The sequence below is a fragment of the Cydia amplana genome, chromosome Z, assembly GCF_948474715.1.
Source record: "Cydia amplana chromosome Z, ilCydAmpl1.1, whole genome shotgun sequence".
Taxonomy (NCBI): domain Eukaryota; kingdom Metazoa; phylum Arthropoda; class Insecta; order Lepidoptera; family Tortricidae; genus Cydia; species Cydia amplana.
This window is the reverse complement of record NC_086096.1, coordinates 11,569,170-11,593,549: the sequence shown is the minus strand read 5'-3', so window position 1 is coordinate 11,593,549 and position 24,380 is coordinate 11,569,170. Positions and strand designations below refer to the sequence as shown.

At 36.4% G+C, this 24,380-nt stretch overlaps 1 protein-coding gene across 1 annotated transcript in view; it reads left to right on the top strand.

The window, feature by feature from the left end:
* The window catches only part of LOC134661328 (zinc finger protein 271-like), a 58,807-nt gene extending 36,086 nt beyond the window's left edge, over positions 1-22,721 (top strand). The window contains exons 14-15 of the mRNA XM_063517345.1: positions 18,671-18,849; positions 22,590-22,721. Coding sequence (XP_063373415.1) covers positions 18,671-18,849; positions 22,590-22,703 — 293 coding nt within the window. The 3' untranslated portion in view covers positions 22,704-22,721. The remainder of the gene's footprint in view (positions 1-18,670; positions 18,850-22,589) is intronic.
* The last annotated feature ends 1,659 nt before the right edge of the window (positions 22,722-24,380 follow it).

Below are 24,380 nucleotides of genomic sequence, written 5' to 3'. Positions count from 1 at the left end.
TTCAACAAATTGAACAATTTTATGCAACAAAACAAATTTTAACCTGTAATGGCAGTATTGAAAAGTTTTCTGGCAGCTGTCATAGTTTTTTTTTAATTCAGAGACAAACTAGAGTCGGCCCCAACTATCATATCGTTCGATATCTTACTTACGTGCGACATTTGTCAAATTTGTTTGAAAATTAACAATTCATTTCGAACTAAACGTCATCTCGACTGATATTAGAATAGAGGTCAAATCAAATTTCTTTGTTTTTCAAAGATGTTCGAAATTTGAATGCATAATATTATCGAAATCGATGTTATTATTTAGCAATAATAACATTGTTACAGATAAGAAATTTGTTCTAACAAAACAGTATATTTTTATGGTGGTCATAATGTGTGGTTCTTGGACGCATCATGGAGGGTTTATGATATTTGGGTAGATAAACACTTATTTGTGGCTGAACTTGATCGTATTTTACACTTTGCACTGGGATCTGACTTAATTGTAGTAGGGGATACGAATATTAACCTTTCGGCAAATAACATTGAAGCTGTAACAGAATCATACAAAAATATGATGAGCTGCCACGGTCTTGTAAGCGGGATTGCGAGTTACACAAGAGTAGAAACCCGGAAAAATGAAGTGACAAAATCGTGTATCGATCACATATTCGCACGATCCCGATTGCAAGATGTGTACTGCGGAGCGCTCTGCACTAAACTGGCCGACCATAGAATGACCGCGGTGGCACTCGTGGGAACGCCCTGCGTACAGGCTGCTCCTAATTATGTTACAAAAATTAGTCATAAAAAATTGCAAACTGAACTAGCGGGGGTCAATTGGACTCCACATGAAGATTTAAATTGTCCATTAGCTATTTATAAATTCATCCAAGATAATCTGTCAAACTGCTACAAAAACTCAAGATATACTTGTAAAATTAACGATTCCCGACGAGATAAACAACCGTGGGTTTTCGGAAAGGTTCAAAAGGAATGTAAAAAGCGCGATTTGTTGTATTTAAAATGGCTTAAAGACACAAATAATATGATTAACCGACTTGAATATAACAAGCAAAGAAACAAAACAAATAAGCTAGTGGAAACCCAGAGAAATTTGTATTATAGGAATAAAATAGGAGCACTAAAGGGAGATGTTAGGAAACTTTGGCACGTTTTAAAGGAAATGTCGGGGAAAATTTCGTCATCCATAAATGATACCATACGTAGTGCATTTCAATCTTTACATTCGGATAAACAGATTGCTGACTTATTTGCGGGAAATTTCAAACAAACAGTGCAAAACATAATACCCAACTGCAGTGTTCCGTTGCTTAACTCGGGTAGATATAGAAAACCAATAGATAGGTCTATGTTACATAAAAAGGCAACTTCTAGAGATATATTTAATATAATTATGAAAACTCACAACTCTAAAGCCCCGGGTATAGATGGTGTTCGATCTGTGGACTTAAAGCTCATAGCTGACAAAATCTCATCAGCGATAGCCCACTTAATAAATAGTAGCTTGGCCGCTGGCTTATTTCCTGACGAGCTTAAGGTAGGACTAGTTCGACCAATTTATAAGGGCGGTGCTATAAAGGAGTGTTCAAATTATAGGCCTATCACAATGCTTCCTACCATCGACAAAATAGTAGAGAAATATATTAGTGGTCAGATTCATACATTTTACCAAACCCATGATGTTCTCTCTAAAAATCAGTATGGTTTCCAGCCTAACAAAAGCACGTCCATGCTGCTGTCCAGGTTCACAGACGAGATTAACCTACACCTTAATGATAAAAAACATGTGTTTATTATATTTATTGACTACAGTAAGGCTTTTGATACTTTACGGCATGATACGTTAATTCAAAGGTTAGATGACACTGGTGTACGAGGTCAACTCTTAGAGTGGTGCATGAGTTACTTACGTAATAGGTCTTACCATGTAAAAATAGGAGACACTGTCAGTGACAAAGTTCTGGTGACAGAGGGCACAGCACAGGGGTCTGTGCTCGGCCCACTCCACTATTTGACATATGTTAATGACATGAACAACTGTGTCCAAAACTGTAGTGTCTATCAGTTTGCTGATGACACGTGTCTTGTAGCTGCAGACAAAGACATAGGGCTTGCTGAAAGGAACCTGCAAAACGACTTTAACCTGATTTGTATGTGGTCTCATGACGCAGGTCTCGTCTTAAATGCTGAAAAAACGAAGCTTCTACATGTGCATTCTAGCCAATCGAGAACGGTGCGCGCAATTCACATTGTAGGTCATGTTCACGACTGTCTGCACTCAAGAAAAATAGACTCAACGAATAGCTGCAAATGTCCACAGTTGGAACAAGTTCTAAAACAAAAATATCTAGGCCTTATAATTGACAACCGGTTTAATTGGGATGCTCATATTGACCTCGTATGTGGTAAGTTAAGGGCAGTTATGGCAAAAATGTATATCTTACGTAATAGAATCCCGTTTAAAATACGATTAGATATTTATAACGCGCTTGTTGAAAGCATTATTTCTTACGGTCTAAGTAGCTACGGTCGCACCTTTAAGTCTTATCTTGACAAAATATACAATTTACAGGTTAGGTTACTTAAGCTTGTTGTACCTCTCAATGTTAAAAATAATCGTGAATCTGACAAAGACCTCTTTAGAATGTGCAAAGTATTACCAGTACACACGAAATTTGAATACCAAATGCTGAAAGAACAATATTTTAGGATCGAAATACAGCATATAGTTGATCATCCAAAAACGACCAGGCGGGTTACAAATAGCGTGCTAAAGAAACCTCAATTTAAAAACTTCTATGGACGACGTACATCGCAATTTATACTACCAGATCTCATAAATAAACTCCCAACTGAATGGAAGGCAGAAATTTCACCTAACAATATTACAAACTACCTTAAAAGAGCATTATTGAATCAGCTGTAAGAAAATTAGTTGTAGAATTAGAATTAGTACTTTCGCATTGCATCCCCCCCCCACCCTTCGCTTCTTAAGAATTATAGCTTCCATATCAAATTTCATCAAAATCGGTTCAGTGGTTAGAGCGTGATGACTTGACAGACAGACCGACAGGCAGAGTCAGAGTTAACTTCGCACTTATAGGTATTTATATTATTATATAAGTAATAATAGTACTTAATTTCAAATAATAAACTACAAAATTTGAAATCATTGGTAGGGTTATTAGTTAACTATAGGTACGTAATAAAATAATTAAACACTCAAACAAAATTGGAGCATCCTGTGCCCAGGCGAGTGCAGTCCGGTCCGGCCAGAGCGGCCGGTCGGCAGAACAATAGGATAAGGAAAAATATTATTTATTTAGCGCTCAGTGCAGTGGTGTCGGTTGTTGTAATTTAAATGATAGATTAAGTTGAGCATGTTATGAATGTAAGGAGTTTCTTAAGTTAAAAGATATTCTATTGTTGTTTAAAATCTACCGCGGATGGAGTATCGAGACAAACCTTACTGGTTTACCGATACTTTTGTAATTAAGATTAGATATTGTGTTGTAATTACCTGAATAAATAATAATAATAATAATAATGGACAAGTCCAGTAAGTACCTAGACTTGGCTCACGAGATAACCGCCATGTGGGATGTTGATTCGACGATCATTGTCCCGATAGTTGTTTCAGCGAACGGTCTAATAGCGAAGAGTCTCGACCAACATCTTGAGAGACTCTCGCTAGGTGGTTGGATCAAGGGCCAGATGCAGAAGGCGGTGATCTTGGACACGGCGCGGATAGTCCGCCGGTTCCTCTCTCTGCGGCCCTGACCACCGGTAGCTTGGGCCCTGCCCCGCTGCCGGCGGCATTCTAGGTTAGGTTTTTTATAATGTGTTTATATGTATTTTTTATTGTTTTGTAAGTGTTTTTATATTTTACTTTTATATTCATATTATAAATAACCTAACGTAAGAGGAAAGATAAATAAATGAATAATAATAATAAACGTGATTTTTGACCGAAGTTAAGCAACGTCGGGCGGGGTCAGTATTTGGATGGGTGACCGTTTTTTTGCTTGTTTTTAGGGTTCCGTACCTCAAAAGGAAAAAACGGAACCCTAATAGGATCACTCGTCTGTCTGTCTGTCTGTCCGTCTGTCCGTCTGTCCGTCCGTCCGTCTGTCACAGCCTATTTTCTCCGAAACTACTGGACCAATTAAGTTGAAATTTGGTACACATATGTAAGTTTGTGACCCAAAGATGGACGTGTGACGTAAATAAATGAATTTTAAATATGGAGGCCATTTTTGGGGGGTAAATGAGAAAATTAAAAATTAAAGTTTTTCTAACTACGTAGGTTGTTCCATAAGTCTTGCAAAAGTGTAACTTCTTATTAAGCTTTTTCAAAATAAAAACCATCACTGTTAATGCACTTATGTATGCGTTCAAACCATGTATCAAACATGATCTTCCACCGCTCCGTTGTGACACTGGCGCAGGCCTCATCCCATGCACACAACAGCTTGTCATCGGTCGCAAACCGTCGTCCTTTTAACTGGCTCTTGATCAACGGGAAGAGACCAAAATCGCACGGTGCAAGGTCGGGGCTATAAGACGGGTGGTCCAGCACAGTAAGCCCCGATTTCTCCAAAAACTCCTGAGCTCTGATCGCTCGATGAGCAGGAGCGTTATCATGGTGGAAGTGCCAACTACCCACACGCGAGTTTGGCCGCAGTTTCTTCAGCTCGCAGATGACTTGAGGCAAGCAAACCTCAGTGTACCAGGTAGCATTGACAGTCTTCTCCTTGTCTAATACAACTCTAGCTACAATGCCTTCCACTCCGAAGAAAACTGCGATCAATCAGGGAGCGTACATTTCATGCCGGTTTCGTCATAATGACGTATTCATATAAACACACAGGATGTTTCAAAAAACGTAGTGACACAACTTAGTAACCGGAAACGTAGTGACTTTTATTTTATTTTTAATTATAGGCCACAACAACGTGTCTATCAACGTTTGATTATTAGTAACATAATAGTTTCTGAAATAAAAAAATAAGTATTTAATGGGTTGGAAACAAAATGCTTTATTGTGTAATATTATATTATTAAGTACTATCACTCAGTTTCGTCTTCTACGTAGTCAACAAGTTGGAAAAAAGAAACGCACCATCGTGTCAATTCAAAGCATACTATGCCATACAATTTAAACGAAGGGAACACCATGTTTCCATGGTATATTCGATGCTATCATGAAATTGGTCAAGTCCATGTTAAAATCAAACTGTGTTTCTTTATGTTCCTCATGTTCTTTGTGTGTTATTGTTTGCAAATGTAACTTGATGTTGCTTTCTTTTGATGGCAAACTTTGCTGACAGCAGGAACAATAAATTTGTTTATTATCTATAACTAAACATGGATTTATTTGGCACAATAATTCTATAGCCTCCATAGCGACTTTGGCAAAGCATTAAGTTTCCTGATCTTATTAAATTTAACTGAAATGTTGTTTCCGCACGTCTACAATTTGTGACAAAGAGTAAACTTTGATGTGAGTGATGTGACAATGTCAGATAATATTCTTTCAATGTCCGTCTCAAGTGTCAATATATATCTACTTAAACGGAAGAGGTTGATTAGATAACAGTGATTAATCATTGATTAATCATATTTTCCATTATTAGGTACGAATAAATAAACGTTCGTTATTCCATTGCCCTTTTCAAACTTTGTCCATCCTGTATGTAGGTTGACGTCATACGCCTGTCATCGGCATGAAATGTACGCTCCCTGGCGATCATCCTTTTTTTAACTGACCTTTGTTGTTTGACCAGTGTTGGAGTTGGCTCGTCTTCGAACACCCAGATTTTCGATTTTGATTTACTTGGAACGTCAAAATAGTAGAGCCAAGTTTCATCTCCAGTCACGATTGAGTTAACATCCTTAGATCGGCCCGAGTCGTACTTTTTCAACATTTTCTTGCACCACTCTACTCGCGCCTTGCGTTGACTATCGTTGAGACTGTGCGGGACTCAGAGAGAACATAACTTTAACTTTCAGGTCTTCGTGTAAAATTGAATTAAGTGTTGATGCACTAATGTGGAGAATCTCCTCAATCCGTCTGCACGTAATTCGCCTATTAATAGTTATCAGTTTTTTAACAGCGTCTATGTTTTCTTGGGTCCTGCTTGTAATGGGTCGGCCTGGTCTTTCATCGTCTTCTAAATTATAGCTGCCCCTTTGAAATTCCTTGTACCACCTGAATACGGTAGAAACGGAAGGGCACTCTTTACCTAAGGCACCGAACATTTCCTCGTGGCACTCTTGGTAAGATAATCCACGTTTGAAATTGTAATAGAAAATCACTACTCGCGGTGACTGAGACTAGCCATTTTCACAAATGTTTCGATTTATTTACCGAATATCACTGCAGGCAGGCTCAACAAACACTTCATGTAAGAACTTGTAATTAGTGGCAGATAACCATACGCTCAGTCATACATGTCAAAACTTGTTAGATTCCTCCCATTGCAAGACTTATGGAACAGCCTACGTATATCGTGTTACATATCAAATGAAAGGGCTCATTGTAAGAATCTCAAATATATTTTTTTTATAATTTTAAAATAAATAGTTTAGCGGTTATTCAAGAAAATAGGCAAAAAATGACCATTCCCCCCCCTTATCTCCGAAACTACTGGGTCAAACATTTTGAATAATATACACAAAATAGTTCTTTACCTATAGATGACAGGAAAACCTATTAGAAATGTGCAGTCAAGCGTGAGTCGTACTTAATTACTTAGTCTTTGACCCTACCCCTACGGGTTTTTTTTTATGTTTTCTCCGAAACTACTGGACCAATTAAGGTGAAAATTGGTACACATATGCAAGTTTGTGACTCAAAGACGGCCATGTAACGCAAACAAATGAATTTTAAACATGGGAGCCACTTTTGGGGTGTAAATGGGAAACTTAAAAAATAAAGTTTTTCAAACTATATCTTGTTACAATTCAAATGAAAGAGCTCATTGTGAGTAACTCAAAAATGGGGGGAATCGCCTCCGGCGCGCCTCACTCTAAATTTTATATCTGCATACATCTAGCAACTATATCAAGTTTGGTGTCTTTTTCGTGTAATTCGAGGATAAGGAATTCATTTCTGTGACTAAATTTTCACTCACCCATACAAAAAATACGAGAAATTCATAATTCATAAAAAATCTTTACACTTTTTTTTACTAAACTCCTCTACAGAATTAATAGTATGGGGATTTTCTCTAGAAAAAAAAATACCTGTGAATAGCCCAGTTATCCTACTATATATAATAGTAAACTTATCAAACATTTTTCTTTTATAACCCTCTTAAATAACCCTCTTAAAAAAATGTTTTGTGTCTCACGGCGTACCTGCATTGTAAGAGCGGTAAGCAGCTTTTAGGATTTTTAAGTATGTTTAGATGATTTCTGATAAGTTGTTATGCTTCTGTACGGCTACCATCAGTTTGGCACTGACATAAACGCCATCGAGAACGTAATTTATTTTCTATGCATCTCGCTCGTACTCGCATATTAGTGCGAACGAGATGTATTATAGAAAGTAAATTACGTTCTGGATAGCGTATATGTCAGTTTTGACACTGTCAGTGACGGGTGGTCCAAACCTTGACGTCCAAAAATTTTTTTTAGATTCCTCTAGTCGTGAGCTATCAGAATATACCCCATGTATATTAGCCGATTTTTTATAGTTTTCGAGTTATGAATTTTTGAAGTTTTTTTTGGTGAAAATTTTGGGGGTGAAGTAATTTACTCATAAAAAAAAACTATTAGATTTTTTAAGATGTTTCTTCTTGTAACATACTCCTTAATAAATGACGTAATTATTAATAAAAAAATCAGCGTCCTCACGTTGATACAAGTTGTAAAAAAACATGACAGAAATAATTTTTTTACACTCAGGCATGTCAAGCTTAGATTTTGCGCTTAAATAAAAAAAAATACAAGCTGTTACAAGGACTTCTGCTGATTTTAAAAACTGATAGACCCTAAGTGTTTTACAAAAAGGTAAAAAAAAGTGACACTTAATAGTCGAAATTTGACAGAATCGGCACTCAAAGGAGCTGAGGTCGAAAGTTCCCAAATTAGTGAATCACAAAAAAATACGGTTTTATTATTCCTAACTTTAATAAAACACAGAAATGACCACGATGCATCAATGTTGTGACATGCGATAAGCGAATCATCATTTGGGTAAGCTTAATCATTATCTTAACTGGACCGGTGTCGCGGCGGGTTGTTATCTACAAAGGGTTCATTTTTACCTGCTCCCACCCCGCCGACTACTGTCTCCATACACACTATTGTTTAATAAGTTCACCTCTTTACACACCCACACACACAACCCATACACAAAACCCACACACACACACACACGCACACCCACCCACACGCACGCACACACACACACACACACACACACACACACACACACACACACACACACACTTTAATGCGTGTGCGTGTGTGTGTGTGTGTGTGTGTGGGTTTTGTGGGTGGGTGGGTGGGTGGGTCGGTGTGTGTGTGTGTGTGTGTGTGTGTGCGTGCGTGTGGGTGGGTGTGCGTGTGCGTGCGTGTGTGAGTGGGTGGGTGTGCGTGTGCGTGTGTGTGTGTGTGCGTGTGCGTGTGTGTGTGTGCGTGTGTGGGTTTTGTGTATGGGTTGTGTGTGTGGGTGTGTAAAGAGGTGAACTTATTAAACAATAGTGTGTATGGAGACAGTAGTCGGCGGGGTGGGAGCAGGTAAAAATGAACCCTTTGTAGATAACAACCCGCCGCGACACCGGTCCAGTTAAGATAATGATTAAGCTTACCCAAATGATGATTCGCTTATCGCATGTCACAACATTGATGCATCGTGGTCATTTCTGTGTTTTATTAAAGTTAGGAATAATAAAACCGTATTTTTTTGTGATTCACTAATTTGGGAACTTTCGACCTCAGCTCCTTTGAGTGCCGATTCTGTCAAATTTCGACTATTAAGTGTCACTTTTTTTACCTTTTTGTAAAACACTTAGAGTCTATCAGTTTTTAAAATCAGCAGAAGTCCTTGTAACAGCTTGTATTTTTTTTATTTAAGCGCAAAATCTAAGCTTGACATGCCTGAGTGTAAAAAAATTATTTCTGTCATGTTTTTTACAACTTGTATCAACGTGAGGACGTTGATTTTTTTTTAATAATTACGTCATTTATTAAGGAGTATGTTACAAGAAGAAACATCTTAAAAAATCTAATAGTTTTTTTTTACGAGTAAATTACTTCACCCCCAAAATTTTCACCAAAAAAAACTTCAAAAATTCATAACTCGAAAACTACAAAAAATCGGTTAATATACATGGGGTATATTCTGATAGCCCACGACTAGAGGAATCTAAAAAAAATTTTTGGACGTCAAGGTTTGGACCACCCTGTATATACACATACAATTTAATTATTTTTTTAAGAAGCAGAAATGTCTGCGACCGATGCTATTATGCTCAGAATAAATTAAAAATTGGAAAAAATACTGTCTTGGGTATCACTTGAACTCCAGACGCCGTGAGTTCAAGTCTCACCCAAGAGAGTAATTTTTCCACTTTTAAATTCATATAAATAAAGATGTTGGGAACACTTTCGCCAGTAGAGTTATTATAATTGTGATAAAATTAACATATTTAGTTCTTAGGATGTCTGACAAAAAATGCACATAGGTCCGTGCAAATGTGCAGTCAAGAGGGAGTTGGACTTAATGGACGGAACCCTTAGAACGCGAGTCCGACTCGCACTTGGCCGGTTTTTTTTTGTTTGTTTTGCTCTATTTTTTGTTGATAGTGCGGAACCCTCCGTGCGCGAGTCCGACTCGCACTTGGCCGGTTTTTTTTATGATTCTATAATTTTTCCGTTTTAAACTTTTATATTTCGATAGTCTGGTTTCCGCCAATGTTTGTTTATTTTTAATAATTTTTTTAAGTTTATGCTTTCTTGGGCTATCTAAGATCGATTCCAGGTCGGAGTCTTTTATGATAGGCGCGGGGGTAGAGCAGTCATTTTCCATGAATGGTAATGATGATTGTAGCGTTCTTTCGATACCAACACCGAATTCACACCCACAACATGGACAGGAAACCTGAATTTAAAAGATCGTATGTCAGAAATAGAGTAGCTTTACGATTTTTTCGCCAATTTGAATCCAATAAAGTATTTACCATATGACGTTTTGTTGGCATTCTATGAGTTCCATTTCAAGTTTCCGGGATATTTTCAGTATCGATATTTTCGGTACGTACCATCTGAAATATTATTTTTAACTGAATGTAAGTATTAGTTATTTATAAATTGTATTTAAAATTATAATATAAATAAGCTAAAATATAAGTAACCGTACCGTACAAATTGGTACAACGTTAGCTTTAAGTCGCACTAAACCATTTTCTGTCACGTAGTAATCATTTTCTTTAAAATGTACGCTACAAATTCGCGTAGTTGGGCTAGGAAACCAATCTGGTTCCTGCCTTTCTAAAGTGACAGCATTTATCCAAAGTATTTTCTGTTCCGGATCCTTTGGGAAACTAGAATAAATTAAACAGGAAGTTTACCGGTAAGTTTGCACCGTAATTAATATTTTACATAAAAACAAACCATCGGAGTTGTTTGTTGCTTTAAAAACTTTTTAAATAAAAACCGGCCAAGTGCGAGTCGGACTCGCGCACGGAGGGTTCCGCACCATAAACAAAACATAGAGCAAATCAAGCAAAAAAAAAACGGTCACCCATCCAAGTACTGACCCCGCCCGACGTTGCTTAACTTCGGTCAAAAATCACGTTTGTTGTATGGGAGCCCCACTTAAATCTTTATTTTATTCTGTTTTTAGTATTTGTTGTTATAGCGGCAACAGAAATACATCATCTGTGAAAATTTCAACTGTCTAGCTATCACGGACGTGCGGACAGCGGAGTCTTAGTAATAGGGTCCCGTTTTTACCCTTTGGGTACGGAACCCTAAAAATGAATAGTCAACTTAACTCATAGATATGTTGCATAACGCTATCCCCATTTTGCCACCCCGTATTAAAAAGGCATAAGTCATTATGAAAATAGTATAGAGTTACGACATTTGGTTTAGCGTATTAGTCTACAACAGTCTGTTAATTTAAATAATTATTTATCATGTTCAGGAATTACACTTACACAAACCAATGAATTCCATCCTTTTTCTTATGTTTCACTGAATGTTTGCGGCACCATTTCACCGAACAAGAAGGCATTTTATTTGGCTTTCGGAAATATTTTATATGGGCTGACATGTTATCACTCAGAAGGCCGCTGTCGTATTAAAGCTGTCAAATTCCGCCCGACACAGTCGATTCGTTTTCGACACAGTAGCCGTGGGGTCATTTTTGAGCTCAAGTCAGTCTTCTATAGATATCCTAGTTCGTTGTACGCAAATCCTTTCGTAATCCTTTATCTTGGTTTGAATCGTATCCTACGTTGTCATATTGACAGTTTCTTATTCAATCTAGTTGACGTTATTTACTCAGTCATGGCTAGAAATAGATTTTATATCTTGCTATCTAGGTACTTCTTGTTTGATTAATGATGACATATAATTGTCAAATTTTTATTGCATGTCATTACAATATCGGTTATTGTTGCGAATGCAAATATTAATTGTAGTTGTAAGAAATGGATTGTTCGGAAATTTTTGTAACACCTGGTAAAAGAAACAAAGATTCTGTTTATGGACATAACCACTAGAATCACGTGAGTGACGGTGTCGGTAGAGTTGAGATCGATGTTTATCGTATATAACTTTGCAAAAGGGGATGGAGCACTTTTGATCGTACCGTCGCCAAAATACATGTCTGATCCAAAAATCCTTATACATTTTCTAAACAAACACAATATGTATTTAAAAAAAATCGTGTTTCCATCGACACATACCTGGTCAAAATTTTTTTGCTAACACATTAGGAACCTCAACATCTTCTAACCGTCCATAAGTCAGCTTGTCACAGTTGAGAAATTGTTTCTGTACATGGTATCTTGCTTTTCTTTTACGGTAGGCAAGCCATGGACTCCATCATCACCGAGAGCTTCCAATTTTTTCTCTAGAATTTTCGACACTGAACCTAGATCGTCATACTTCCTGTTTGCATTGATTCATTGCAATAATTACTTTGCATTTATCAAAGTTTTTTTGACAAAAATGTTGTCTACATCGTAAGATAATTTTATTTGTCAAATCTAGTGTAATGGATGCATTACAGTTCTCGGACCTTTTATTTACACATCGCCAATTATTCGAATTCTTATTTGCCACATTAAAATTATAACGAAAACCATTGTGCATTAATAAATGATTACCAAATTGGTTTTTAGTAAATATTAATGCCTCCTTCGACATATTTACGTGTGAAAACTTACGTCAATAATGAGAATGCGTCTGAACGTGTATGACAGCGTCACGTTATTCGTTGTTCAGCATTATCTTTTTAAGTAGCCAGGAACGCAGCAAAGAGTTTTGTCGTTTTATATTTGCATTATCAAATCAATTGACAACGTCATATCATACGAGTATGTAAAAGCGGGCAGAGCGGCGGAAAGCGTCGAAATTTTCAAACGTAATAAATATTTTAGCCTCGGTAGAGAGCATCATTTTGTATCATTTAGCGTTGAAATTAACTATGGGGTCCCAGCACGCACACATTTTTTGCAGAAATTTCCGTTGGGGGGATTGACTTTCTGGCACATTGATTTTTAGCATCCTGGCCATTTATGACAGTCAACTTCAAAAAACTTTGGAATTCCTGTAATTTCAATTGTCTTTTTGTGCTTCGGCTAGAATGTGCCGCAATATTTTAAAGCAGATCTTCGATTGAGCGTGGAAGCTTCAGACAAGCCTTTGATGCTACAAGGTGAATGAGATGGTAGCTACATTTTAACGGGTGATAACAAAAAAATGAGAATTATTGAAGGTGGTGAAAAAAATATATAACTGGGTCTGAAATCAAACTTAGTATAATTGCATATAAAACACTACACTGTTTTTCTTACTAAAACTATTAATGTACATTTTTATATGGTCCATGATCAGCTGTTCGACGGAGCTTAGTCAAAATGGTCGCACAAGAACGTTGGACGGCAATCTTATCCATTTTGCGTACGGAAGATTTTATCCTCTTTATCAGCTGAGCACAATTTTCGGCTCTCCAATTATTCTTGTAAACCAATGAACTCAAATACCCGAAATAATCTTCAATCTTCTTCAATTTATTGGCCGACATTGAGGAAGATTTGTTGGTTTGCGGTATTTTGGTACAAATGCGATGTTATTGGAGTCCAGAAAACTGATCGTTTTTTGGGCATAAACTTGTGTTTGAATTTGTATTTTTTATCCGAAGGCGTGGTAGAGCTGTTATTTGTGTAGTATCTTTCATTTCCCGGGATATGAAATTTGCTCAACGGAAAATAACTTTCATCATCTAAAATGAAGCTTTTTCCAGCGTAATTTCGGGTCATCCAGCGGCATTGGGTTTTAATGGTCGAAATTTGTTTTTCTGTATATTCTGGTGCCCTCACCTTCTTTCGGCATACTATTCCAACCTTTTATATAAGGTTGGCTACAATTAAATTTTTTCGCAGCATCACGTTGGCTCATGGTGTCAGAATCATTAAATTGGGTATGAAGCTTTTTCAGACTTTTTTTGGTCATTATCTTTGCCGGTATGCCACTGCCCCTTTTACGAGTTGTAGTCTGAGATGCCAAGATTCTATACAAGGTAGATGCTGGTACATTCTCTTGAGTAAAATGATTCACTGTAAACTTTTCCCTAACATCAAATTAGAATGATAAAAATTTACAATGCGTTTTCTCAGGATTTCTTGTTTAGATGCCGTTTTTGACAAAAATAAAACAAATGCAGGAAAAAAAATAAGTGACTACCATCACGAAAGAGGTAGCAACAACATTACATACCACTTTTTTTTATTAATGCGGCCAGAATTTTTTTCACAGAGTGCGATAAGTATTCTCATTTTTTTGTTATCACCCGTTACACATGTTATATCAGGCACATTCTCTTTAGAATGGGAAAATACAGAGTTGTATTCACCGACCATGCTATTTGTTGACTCGCTGGCGAATCCTATGAAATTTGTGAGTGGTATTGCATGCGATTTTAACCAGTAATAATGCATGACTTAAATCTTCTGCTTTACCGGAACCAACTTCATATATATATATCTAAGAATGCAGTTTGGACTTTTGTTCCATCATTATATATAATTGATAGCGCACACTGTTTTTTTATGGTGTTGTCCGTAGTCTCGTCCATAATGAGGCTAAAAAAATTGCCTGGTTCTTTTATAACTTTTATTATTTCATATGTACAAGCGGGGGCAATTAATTTTGTCAACATATTTGTTGCCTTGGTTCGACCTAAGGTAACATTTTGAGCTATAGACGAATCCGGGCAGATGTTTGCCAAAAAAGGTACCAAATCATCCACTAAGGATATAGGTAAGCTATGTTCCGCCACAAATGCGCAAATCTACTTCTGCCCTTTTAATTGCGTCATCTTCTGTATTTGGAATAATCAATTTGTCTATTGGTTTGTGCGAAGCCACGGTCTTCATATTAGTGGCATGTTTCCCTGATTTCAAATGTTTGTCGAGGGAACCCTTATCTATCTATATATATGAAACTAAGTCGTGTTTGTTCCAATAGCCATAACTCGAGAACGGCTGGACCGATTTTCATGGTTTTTGATTTGTTGGATTACATACTAAGCACAGAATAGCAGAATAACTATTAAAAACATTGAAAAAAATGACGAAAACAAAATAATGAAAGAAAAATCATTCCCATACAAAATGTTCATAGGTATCTTACCTGTCAAACATTTGATCTTTATCCGGTGGATACGGTAAACTCTCACCTCAAATTAAAGAACTTATTAAAAAAGGGTTTCGAATCGAAAAGATATATCCATAATATTAGGATTACCACCTACGCCGTATTTGAGATTTTAAAATTGTAAAATAGTGACACTAATGACAACGGATTGACATATTTATATTTATGCATGCATTATAGTGATGAAGCTAACCTTATCGTTTGTCAAATGCATAGAATTAAATGACAAAGAACAACTGTCAATCTTCAAAAGTGCGACCAAAAATGAAATGCAAGTGTGTGCGTAAATTGTCTGTGTGAGATCAAAAATAGTGATGTCATGTTACAACATATTAATAATCTGTCGATGTTTGATTGCTTTATCGACTACTTTTTCAAATGTGTTATTTAAAACGTTAAAATTCTACGACGGTATGACGTATAAATAACACCTACACTGCGTGTGCTATCAAAATTGTTGCAGACTTATCTTAATGTAACTCTTACTGTGTTGGAAAGTGAAGTTTAAATTTACCGCTAAACATGAGCACCTTCAAAAAGGTATAACAATCGTTATTATTTGAAGTCGGTTATAAAAGCTAATATCTTAATGATGTTTTGTGAAGAAATAATTACATAGCTATTAATATGCCGACAAGTTATCGATACTGTCATATGAACATTTTGTCAAGCCCTAGCGTAAAGTAACAGGATATGTTTTTACACAAAATATTTTAAATTATAGACTAATATGATAAAATATTAGCACGCAAAGGAAGAAAAACTTATAATTAACTGTATAAACCGGCTTCTTACACTTTTTACGCTGTTAATTTGACAAAATATCGTTATGAAAATTTCGCTCGGAATATCATAAATCCTCTGAAATGAGTATTTGCTTGGATTATTTGGCCCTGTGACACTGAAATCCGGCACACTACAAGACACCATCTTTACTGAATTACTTTATTTAATACTTTTCGTCCTAATCCATGTATATTTTTCAATTTGAAAATTACCGTGATACGCTCTTGGCCGTCCGCGGCCGTCGTCAAACTCAAAAGTGGTTACGTTTTCCTATTGGTAGTCTAACTCTTTCGCACTCAAGGGATGTTCATATACGTGATGGCTTCCCTTTCGCACACTTAAGCTGTCTGTCAAGCGCGAGCGCGGATTCTATGTCTGTGGTCAAATGTAGCGATTATAAACGAATTAGTCGAATCGATTTTACTGCCTATTTTTGGAACTTTGTATTATTAATGAACCTTTTTTTCACATCGAATTTCATTTTGTTGTCATTTGGTTTGTGCTTTAAATGTATCGAATATCATTTTATTGTCATTTGGTTTTTGTTTTAATTGTATCGTTTTTTATTTTTTTATCGATTTTCATCAACTTACGGAAATGTCATATGAATCGAAACGGCAGACTTGACCACAGAGATGGGCATTAATCGAATAACTTTTAATTCGACTAATTAATCGAATAATAAAATTAATCGTCTAATTTAATCGTCGATTAATTTGGGCGACCTAACATTGAAATTGAATTAATCTGAATATTAATCGACTAGATTTTCGATTAAATCTCGATTGAGAGTTGACAGGGGGTAATTTTTGTACGTAAAAAAACGTCTTGCATGCAGATGGCAGCCAAACACTTTATCATAAAAGTCATCATGGGTGTCGTTTTATAGGTTTTAGGGGGTGCCAGTTTCGAAAATGATGACTGTTTTAGAATCCAAGATGTCGACCGAGCATTTTTTTTAAATGTCGTCATGGATGTCGTCGTCATCATCGGGGAAGGTTATACTGAGTCATATATGATGAAATAAATAAGATAAAAAACAAATCAATTATTGGGGATATTCTTACAAAACCCAACCAAGACACAAAATTAGCATAGCTATGAGTGCTAGGCGATGATATAAATATATACATAATACATACTTGGATACGTAAACATTAATTACGCAGGAACAAATATTTGTGATAAATGCATAAAAATATGCCCATAGGTACTGGAATGTAAACTACGAGGGCTGTTTGATAAGTACCCGTTTATGAAAAAAATTATCAGTTGTTTTTGTTTATATGCATTTATTTTTCTTCATAGTCTCCTTTTAACTCTATACACTTGTTCCACCTATATTCAAGCTTCAATAAACCATCCAAAAAGTATGATTTCGGAAAGTCATTAAAATAGGCCTCTGTGGCGGCAATGACTTCGTCATTTGATCCAAATCGCTTACCACCGAGCCATTTTTTCAGGTTGAGAAACAAAAATAAATCGCATGGGGTCAAATCTGGAGAATACGGGGGGTGAGGCAATAGGGCGTAGCGTAATTGTGTTAATTTAGCCATCACAACTCTAGACGAATGAGCTGGTGCGTTGTCGTGATGAAACAGTACTTTTTTATTTTTTAAATGGGGTCGTTTGTCCTTCAACACAGCGTCAAATTCATCTAATAAATTGGCATAGTACTGCCCTGTTATCGTTTTCCCCTTTTCTAAGAACTCAATATGTATAATACCCTGCGAATCCCAAAAAACGGTCGCCATGACCTTTCCAGCCGATGGAACGATTTTTGCTATCTTTCGCGCAGGTTCACCCGGTAAAATCCACTGCTTCGACTGCCCTTTCATTTCCGGAGGGTAGTGGTGACCCACGTTTCGTTTACGGTCACGAAACGACGCAGAAACTCCTTCGGGTTACGTTTGAACACGGCCAAACACTGCTCCGAAGTAGTCAGTCGGTTCCGTTTTTGCTCCTCCGTGAGTAAACGCGGCACCCACCTCGCCGATACTGTCTTCATACCCAATTTATCTTCTAATATGTTTTGTACCCGCTCGATTGGAACATTGACAGCATCAACGATTTCTCAAAGTTCAATTCGGCGGTCGGCTAAAACGATATTTTCAATTTTCTTAACCATATCGTCTGTAGTCACCTCAATTGGGCGGCCTGGGCGATCCTCATCAAAGACGGTTGTTCTCCCCCGCTTAAACTAGTTAAACCAGTATCTGACGGTTGTCATAGAAGGAGCACATTCATGGTAAACCGCTTGCATTCTTACTTTTATTTCATCACGTGTTTTTCCTTCCAAAAACAAGAATCTAATTACAGACCGATACTGCTCTTTCTCCATTTTCACAATTTTAAGTTCACGCTTTCACTAAATCGCTGTCAAATGAGAAAAAAACAAAAGAATGCTGTTTTTTTTTAAATTTTCCCACCTCTGAAAAATGGCTTAAAACGATTGTATACATATTTTCGGCCCGTGATATTAATACATTTGGAAAACGGGTACTTATCAAACAGCCCTCGTAATAAGGACCTCCAGTTTGGTAGACTTTATTTTTGCACTGATTTTTTATAGTGTACAATAATAGATTATATAATTTAACACAAAATTAATCAATTCTACCAGCAAACATAAGAAAACAACTCAAAATTTGCATTTGATTACTCACATGTGGATAAAATGCAACGTTCTTATCAGTTTTTGAACCATAAAGAGAACCTTTACCAGCTGGTGTGGTGAAAATGAAATACCCGACCGCAGATGCAGAGGCCTAGTTTCCCCCCTAAATTGGAAGGTCATATGGCGCTTTCGTAAAAACTAGTGCCTACGCCAATTCTTAGGATTAGTTGTCAAGCTGACCCCAGGCTTCCATGAGCCGTGGAAAAATGCCGGGATAATGCGAGGAAGATGATGATGTGGTAATGTAAATGGCGTCAACTTCCCCATTTCCTTAACCAATGTATTAATATTTTCACAGGATTCTCGCGTAGCAACAAACTGTCACGTCACATGCGCGTGCATACTGGTCACAAACCATACAAATGCACGTATTGTGACAAGGCCTTTTCACAGAGCAACGATCTCACGCTGCACGTCCGCAGGCACACTGGCGACAAGCCCTACATCTGCGAAGTATGTGGCGACCGATTCATACAGGTAGGAAAAAGGCGGAACAACACCAATATACTTCAACTGGAATAGTTGCCATCAGATATATCGGAGCGGCCGAGATGCTCGCAAATATCTGAATACGACTATGTCAAGGCGTTAGAGTGCGTGTTCAGATATTTGTGAGCATCTCGGCAGCGCCGATATATCCCTTTCCAACCCAGCCGAGTATGAAAAGGACTACGATAATGGACCTTGTGTAAAGTCCATATCAGTACCGGTAAACGAAAGAATACTCGGCAACTTGTACTCATATTTCAGTAGTATGTTTTAGCACCATTTTATCCCTGTGTATACCTTTACGACATATACTACAATATACGTAACGGTGTGGGGATTTTGATACTTTGAGAATGTTCTGATTTTTGGATTCATAACATTTACTACAGTTTTTGGTCGTAAACGCTTTGTTGAAAGGTTTTTCCGCTGTTTTATTATTGTTATAATATCATTACTACCTTTATTCATGAAATCAAACCCAGATCCATACACGACCAAAGTGTCCGGTTCCTTTCCAAAGTACTCGTCCACAATCTTGTTGTTCGTGACTTGATCATTGATATATTTATCAAACTTGAGCCGCTGCACTTTCCTTTGCTCGTACAATTTTTGTTTTTCATCAAACCATTTGAAATTGTATATATTCATGGATATGCTCATTTTTCCGAGTTATTTCATATCCCAATTCTTTGTTTAACGATTCGCGGTCGAGTTTAATTCTCTCATCTATATCCTTTACACAGCCGTTTCTTTTCCCTGCTATGTTCTTTTGATTCATAGACCACTCGTTGTTTCTTTAGCATTTTATATAAAAAAGTGTCATTTCCGGTTCTGGTGCATGTGCATGACTATTGGTGTTTTCGCACCAGGATCCACGGCAATAATCTGTTTGTACCTTTTATTAAACTGTCATTATTCAACAACTTTGCTTCGTCCATTTTCGCACGTTTAGTTTTATATTTCTCCTCCCTTTTTATGATTCGATTCATGGACAAAGAAACGCAAACTCCATCCGTACTAAAACTATAGCCAAAGTTTTTTGGTATGTTAAACCATATGTTCCAATATTTCTTGGCATTGGTGGAGAATTCCGTCCAAGTAGATGGGGTATTCTTGGGGTCTATGCGGCGTAATAATTCATGAATACATTTAGAATCATACGAAATATACTTCAAACCATGAGAATAAATTGGAAACAGGTTAAAACTCTTGACATTGTTCTCGCTCAATTCTTGCTGCATCTTGATGAACAGTGGCGCAAATTTCCAATAATTTGACTTTAAATTCTTTTCATTAATACCATTAGTAAGAAACCATTGGCCAATCGCATTATCATTGTAAATTTTCGTATAAAATGAATCGAAACACGCATCATGCACTTCTTTTCATGTTAAATGCGAATACTTGAAGTTTAAATACCGCTTTATTCTACCAAAAGCATGAAACTGAATATTTGTTTCTAAAATGGTCTTGTATTGGATCGCTATAGCCATGATATTGAATGACCTCAAAGTTGTTTCGTAGGTAATGGACTTGTTCAAAGTTAGATATTTTGGTATAACCATCAATGGATCCGGTAATTTACCACTTTTCCCTTTAAAGTATAGGTAAACTGTAATGGGTCAAACTTTGGAAACAGCAAATGAAACTGTTCATGATCATAATAATGCATAAAGAAATAGTTTATAAAGTAGGACATTTGTATAGACAGCCTAGACAGAACCTTGACATCGTCCCTGACCGTGCCCAATAGCTTTGAACCAAGTTGAGGCTCCAATAATTGACAAATGAATGAATTCAACCCTTTAACACAATAAACCGATACCGCCTCATCATTCTTTGTTTCGGCTTCCCTAATACGCCGTTTTCTATTTTCACATTTGGAACTTGATGATCTCTGGTGATCATCCTTTCCGCATGATTTACAAGCCATGGTTCATGTCTAATCAAAATGGTAGTCATTAATATAAATATAGCCAAAGAATTAGGCATCAAAAAATAAATAGTTTACATTTACACTACATTCACAATACAAAGACATGAACTGACAATAAGGTTCAAATTCAATTGTAATTAACCCGCACGATCGTAACAGTTCGGTCGTAAAGGGATATATGATGGCGACTGTACAACCAGTGGATTTTTTAAAAATATGGTAAGCACTTTGTTAACCCTTATATCAATACATATTTTATTCAAAGCAATAATTTAAAAAATTGCAAGCATGTAACTACGACCTAGGTTATTTTTTCAAACTCGTATATCTCCTAATCCATAGCAGCTAAAGCATCGAAACAAATTCACAGCTACGTAGTTTGATCGGGAGTATAATTTTGAAAGAAATATGTGAATGCTGGGTTTTCGAATTGCACCCATGGGATATTGCAAAGTATGCGGAACTCGATCAGGTCGAAATAAAAGTCTTTGTTGTTGTTGTGGTGCAATCCGTTGTGTACAGGTCCTTCGACGTGTCTCTTCATTGTACTCTTTTATATCCAAAATTAACTTTGCATTTTGTACAATATATTGAATGTCTTGTCGATTCATACATTAACTCGGGATAGGATTCAATCCAACTTAGAACACTTTCATCCTTGGTTTGCCGCGGCATGTTCAGTTAGATTAGATAGGAAGCTCTGATACTGTTCTTATTTAAACCAACAACTCTTCACGTAGTCCAATCAGAAGCAAATCGGATCGGAGATTTAACCAGTCACTTAATAATAATAGCTCGAACTCAACGAACCGAAGTGAAGATTTTGCGAAATAAGTGACAGAAACATTCTGACAAGTAAAAATTTCAAAAGTTATAAATAGGTATACAAAAGAGTCCGTCATCTACACGAAGAACATAATATAATCTGCTTTTTATTGATTCCCTATATAAACTTCCACCCCCCTTTTCAAGGGTGAGTTCTGGGGTTAAAACTATCCGATGTCCTTCCCGGAACTCAAACTATCTCTATATCAAATTTTAACTGACCAGACAGACAGGCAGACACACTTTCGCATTAATAATACCTATTAGAATGGATAGTATGCATTGTCAAACATAAAATTACTTGTAAGTCAATACTTTGAACTATAGCATTGACTTACAAAACTTAATTGTTCTGATACCATTGGGACAGTCTCAACAATATCGTCGTTCCCCCTCGATTTCGGTGCTATTGGGTGTGTAATTAATGTAGTTTTAGAGTTTCTATGACGAGATCTCATTTTGCATTGTATAATATTTGCCGTCTCCTTGATATAGTTAATGCATAACTCATTTCGATTATCCAGTAATTCAACTAAGTACGACACAGCTTGTGATAACTGATAAGTTCCAGTAAATAATACTTTTAGCTGGTAATCAGTTAATCTTAGGAAATCTTAAACTTCGGAAGACGATAACATTTTTAAAAGTGTTTTGCGTCGATTCCACCTTTTGCTTTCCACTTCACTACTCAATGTATTCGGTACATGAATTCTTTTTTCCATTTGGTCAATAATTTCATCATCAATATCGCTACCAAAGTCTATTCTCTTTCCATATTTGTTATGCAATAATCGCACTATTTTGCAAAAGGTTTTCACCTTGGGCAGTATTTTGTTATCAAGATTATGGTGTAATAAATGATATTTCTGGCTAATAGCTCCATGAACGGCTTCTACTACCCATCGTCATTTATGTTTTCCAGATATTACCTACTTTGTACAATGATATATGTTTTGTTTTGTTCTAGGGAACCTCATTGCACAACCATCGGCGCGCTCATGGTCATTTTCCGGCGTCGTCATCGGGTCCACCTTCGAATGTCCAAGGACTTACCTATACATCCGTTACACCTCACGGCTAAACATGCCTGCCTAGTATACTAGTCGTACAAATAAATTATATTTAAACAATTTATTCTCTCGTTTGGAATGTGGATTGAAAACCTTCCAGCCGTCCCGGTTGGCATGGATTTTGACCTTCAGAAATATCTCCTTTATCTTATGGAAGATTCAGACGAAAGTCTATGATGCACAGCATAACGTTCGAAACCTATTGCTGACTATCAATAACATACATCATTCATATAGGTACACAGTTTTAGAAACTATATCGATCTTATTTACGATTTTTTTGTTCAAAAAATATTCCCACTAGATCTTTTTTCTCATAGGTACCTACCGTACTTATTAGTCTTATTACCCTAAGTATTATGGACGGAATAGGAAAGTCTGCTATTTGATCTTACCCCTAACGTATAAATTGTTCATCACAAACCTTTGTACTTACTTATTTTGTTTCCGGTAGTTCCAATACAACACTGCTCATCAAAAACCATTCCATCTTTACCCCAAGTACCCCAACGTACCTTAATATATTTTTTATTTTAAGCTTATTTTCGCGTAACCTTTATAACGTTCTGGGTAAGAAAGATAATAATCAAATATTTAATTTGAAAGACACGGGTGTCAAAGGTTGATAGGTATCTTACGCCTCATAATTTTGTCAATTTTATTATGAGTAATCTAGCTAAATTTTAGCAATCGAATTTATCATTACCTAGTATTGTTTTATTCTAAAAGTAGTAAGAAAAAATTATGGTGTAAAAAATGAAGTTATGTGTGTACATAAATGTTATGATACGTTCATACGAATTATTGATAATTTACTTTTACAATACCTAGTAGTTACGTAAAAGTGTGAAATTGGCCTGTTATACCTACTGAGCGTTAAGCGTTGGTGACCTAGCGGTAAATCCTATTCAGTAATAAATAATATAGGTACTTAAAAAATACCATTTCCAATAATTATCTTTATTATCAGACGATGCGACGCCCTCTACTCCGCTACCTATACAGGGAAACCTTTCCTTATGCATTTGATCTCGATCACCCTTGAGTACCTGGAGGCAACGATAATGATAGATAGATTAAAAGTTATAGATTTTTTTTTATATAGAGGTATGAATATTTTCATTCAAAGTTATTTTTACTCTTATATAAAGGCAGTGGTATTCTACTATTATTCTACCTTGCTGTGGTAGACATTACATCAATAACACCTTAAGGCAGCATATATATATCAGCACTAAATTATTGTTAAAATTAGGTACGTTATTTGTTAATTAAGCTATTATGACGATTAAATGAAACGTAAGTTACCGTCATGCCCCTCTGTTGCTATGGTTGTTACACAATTTTGACCAGCGCACTGCCAAGCAAAAATAATACGTTATTAAATGAAAGAAAAATGTAATTAAGTAATAATATACCTATACCTTATCGTTAAGAGCCCGTTAACGAGTTTAGAGCCAAAATGTAAAATTGATAGATTTAGTCGTTGAAACTGTAGGTAGGTACACCTTTTGTTACGTAATATCTACATAACAAGTATTGGTTTCTATTAGCACGTCTTCTCATCTTGCCTTTTAATAATGAGGTCCCGAGCTCGCGTCACCGGCAATATATGACGAGAAGGGGCAGTTTTTAAAAATGCATCAAAAAATTATAATGTTTAATTTTACAAAATGATGTATAAGAAC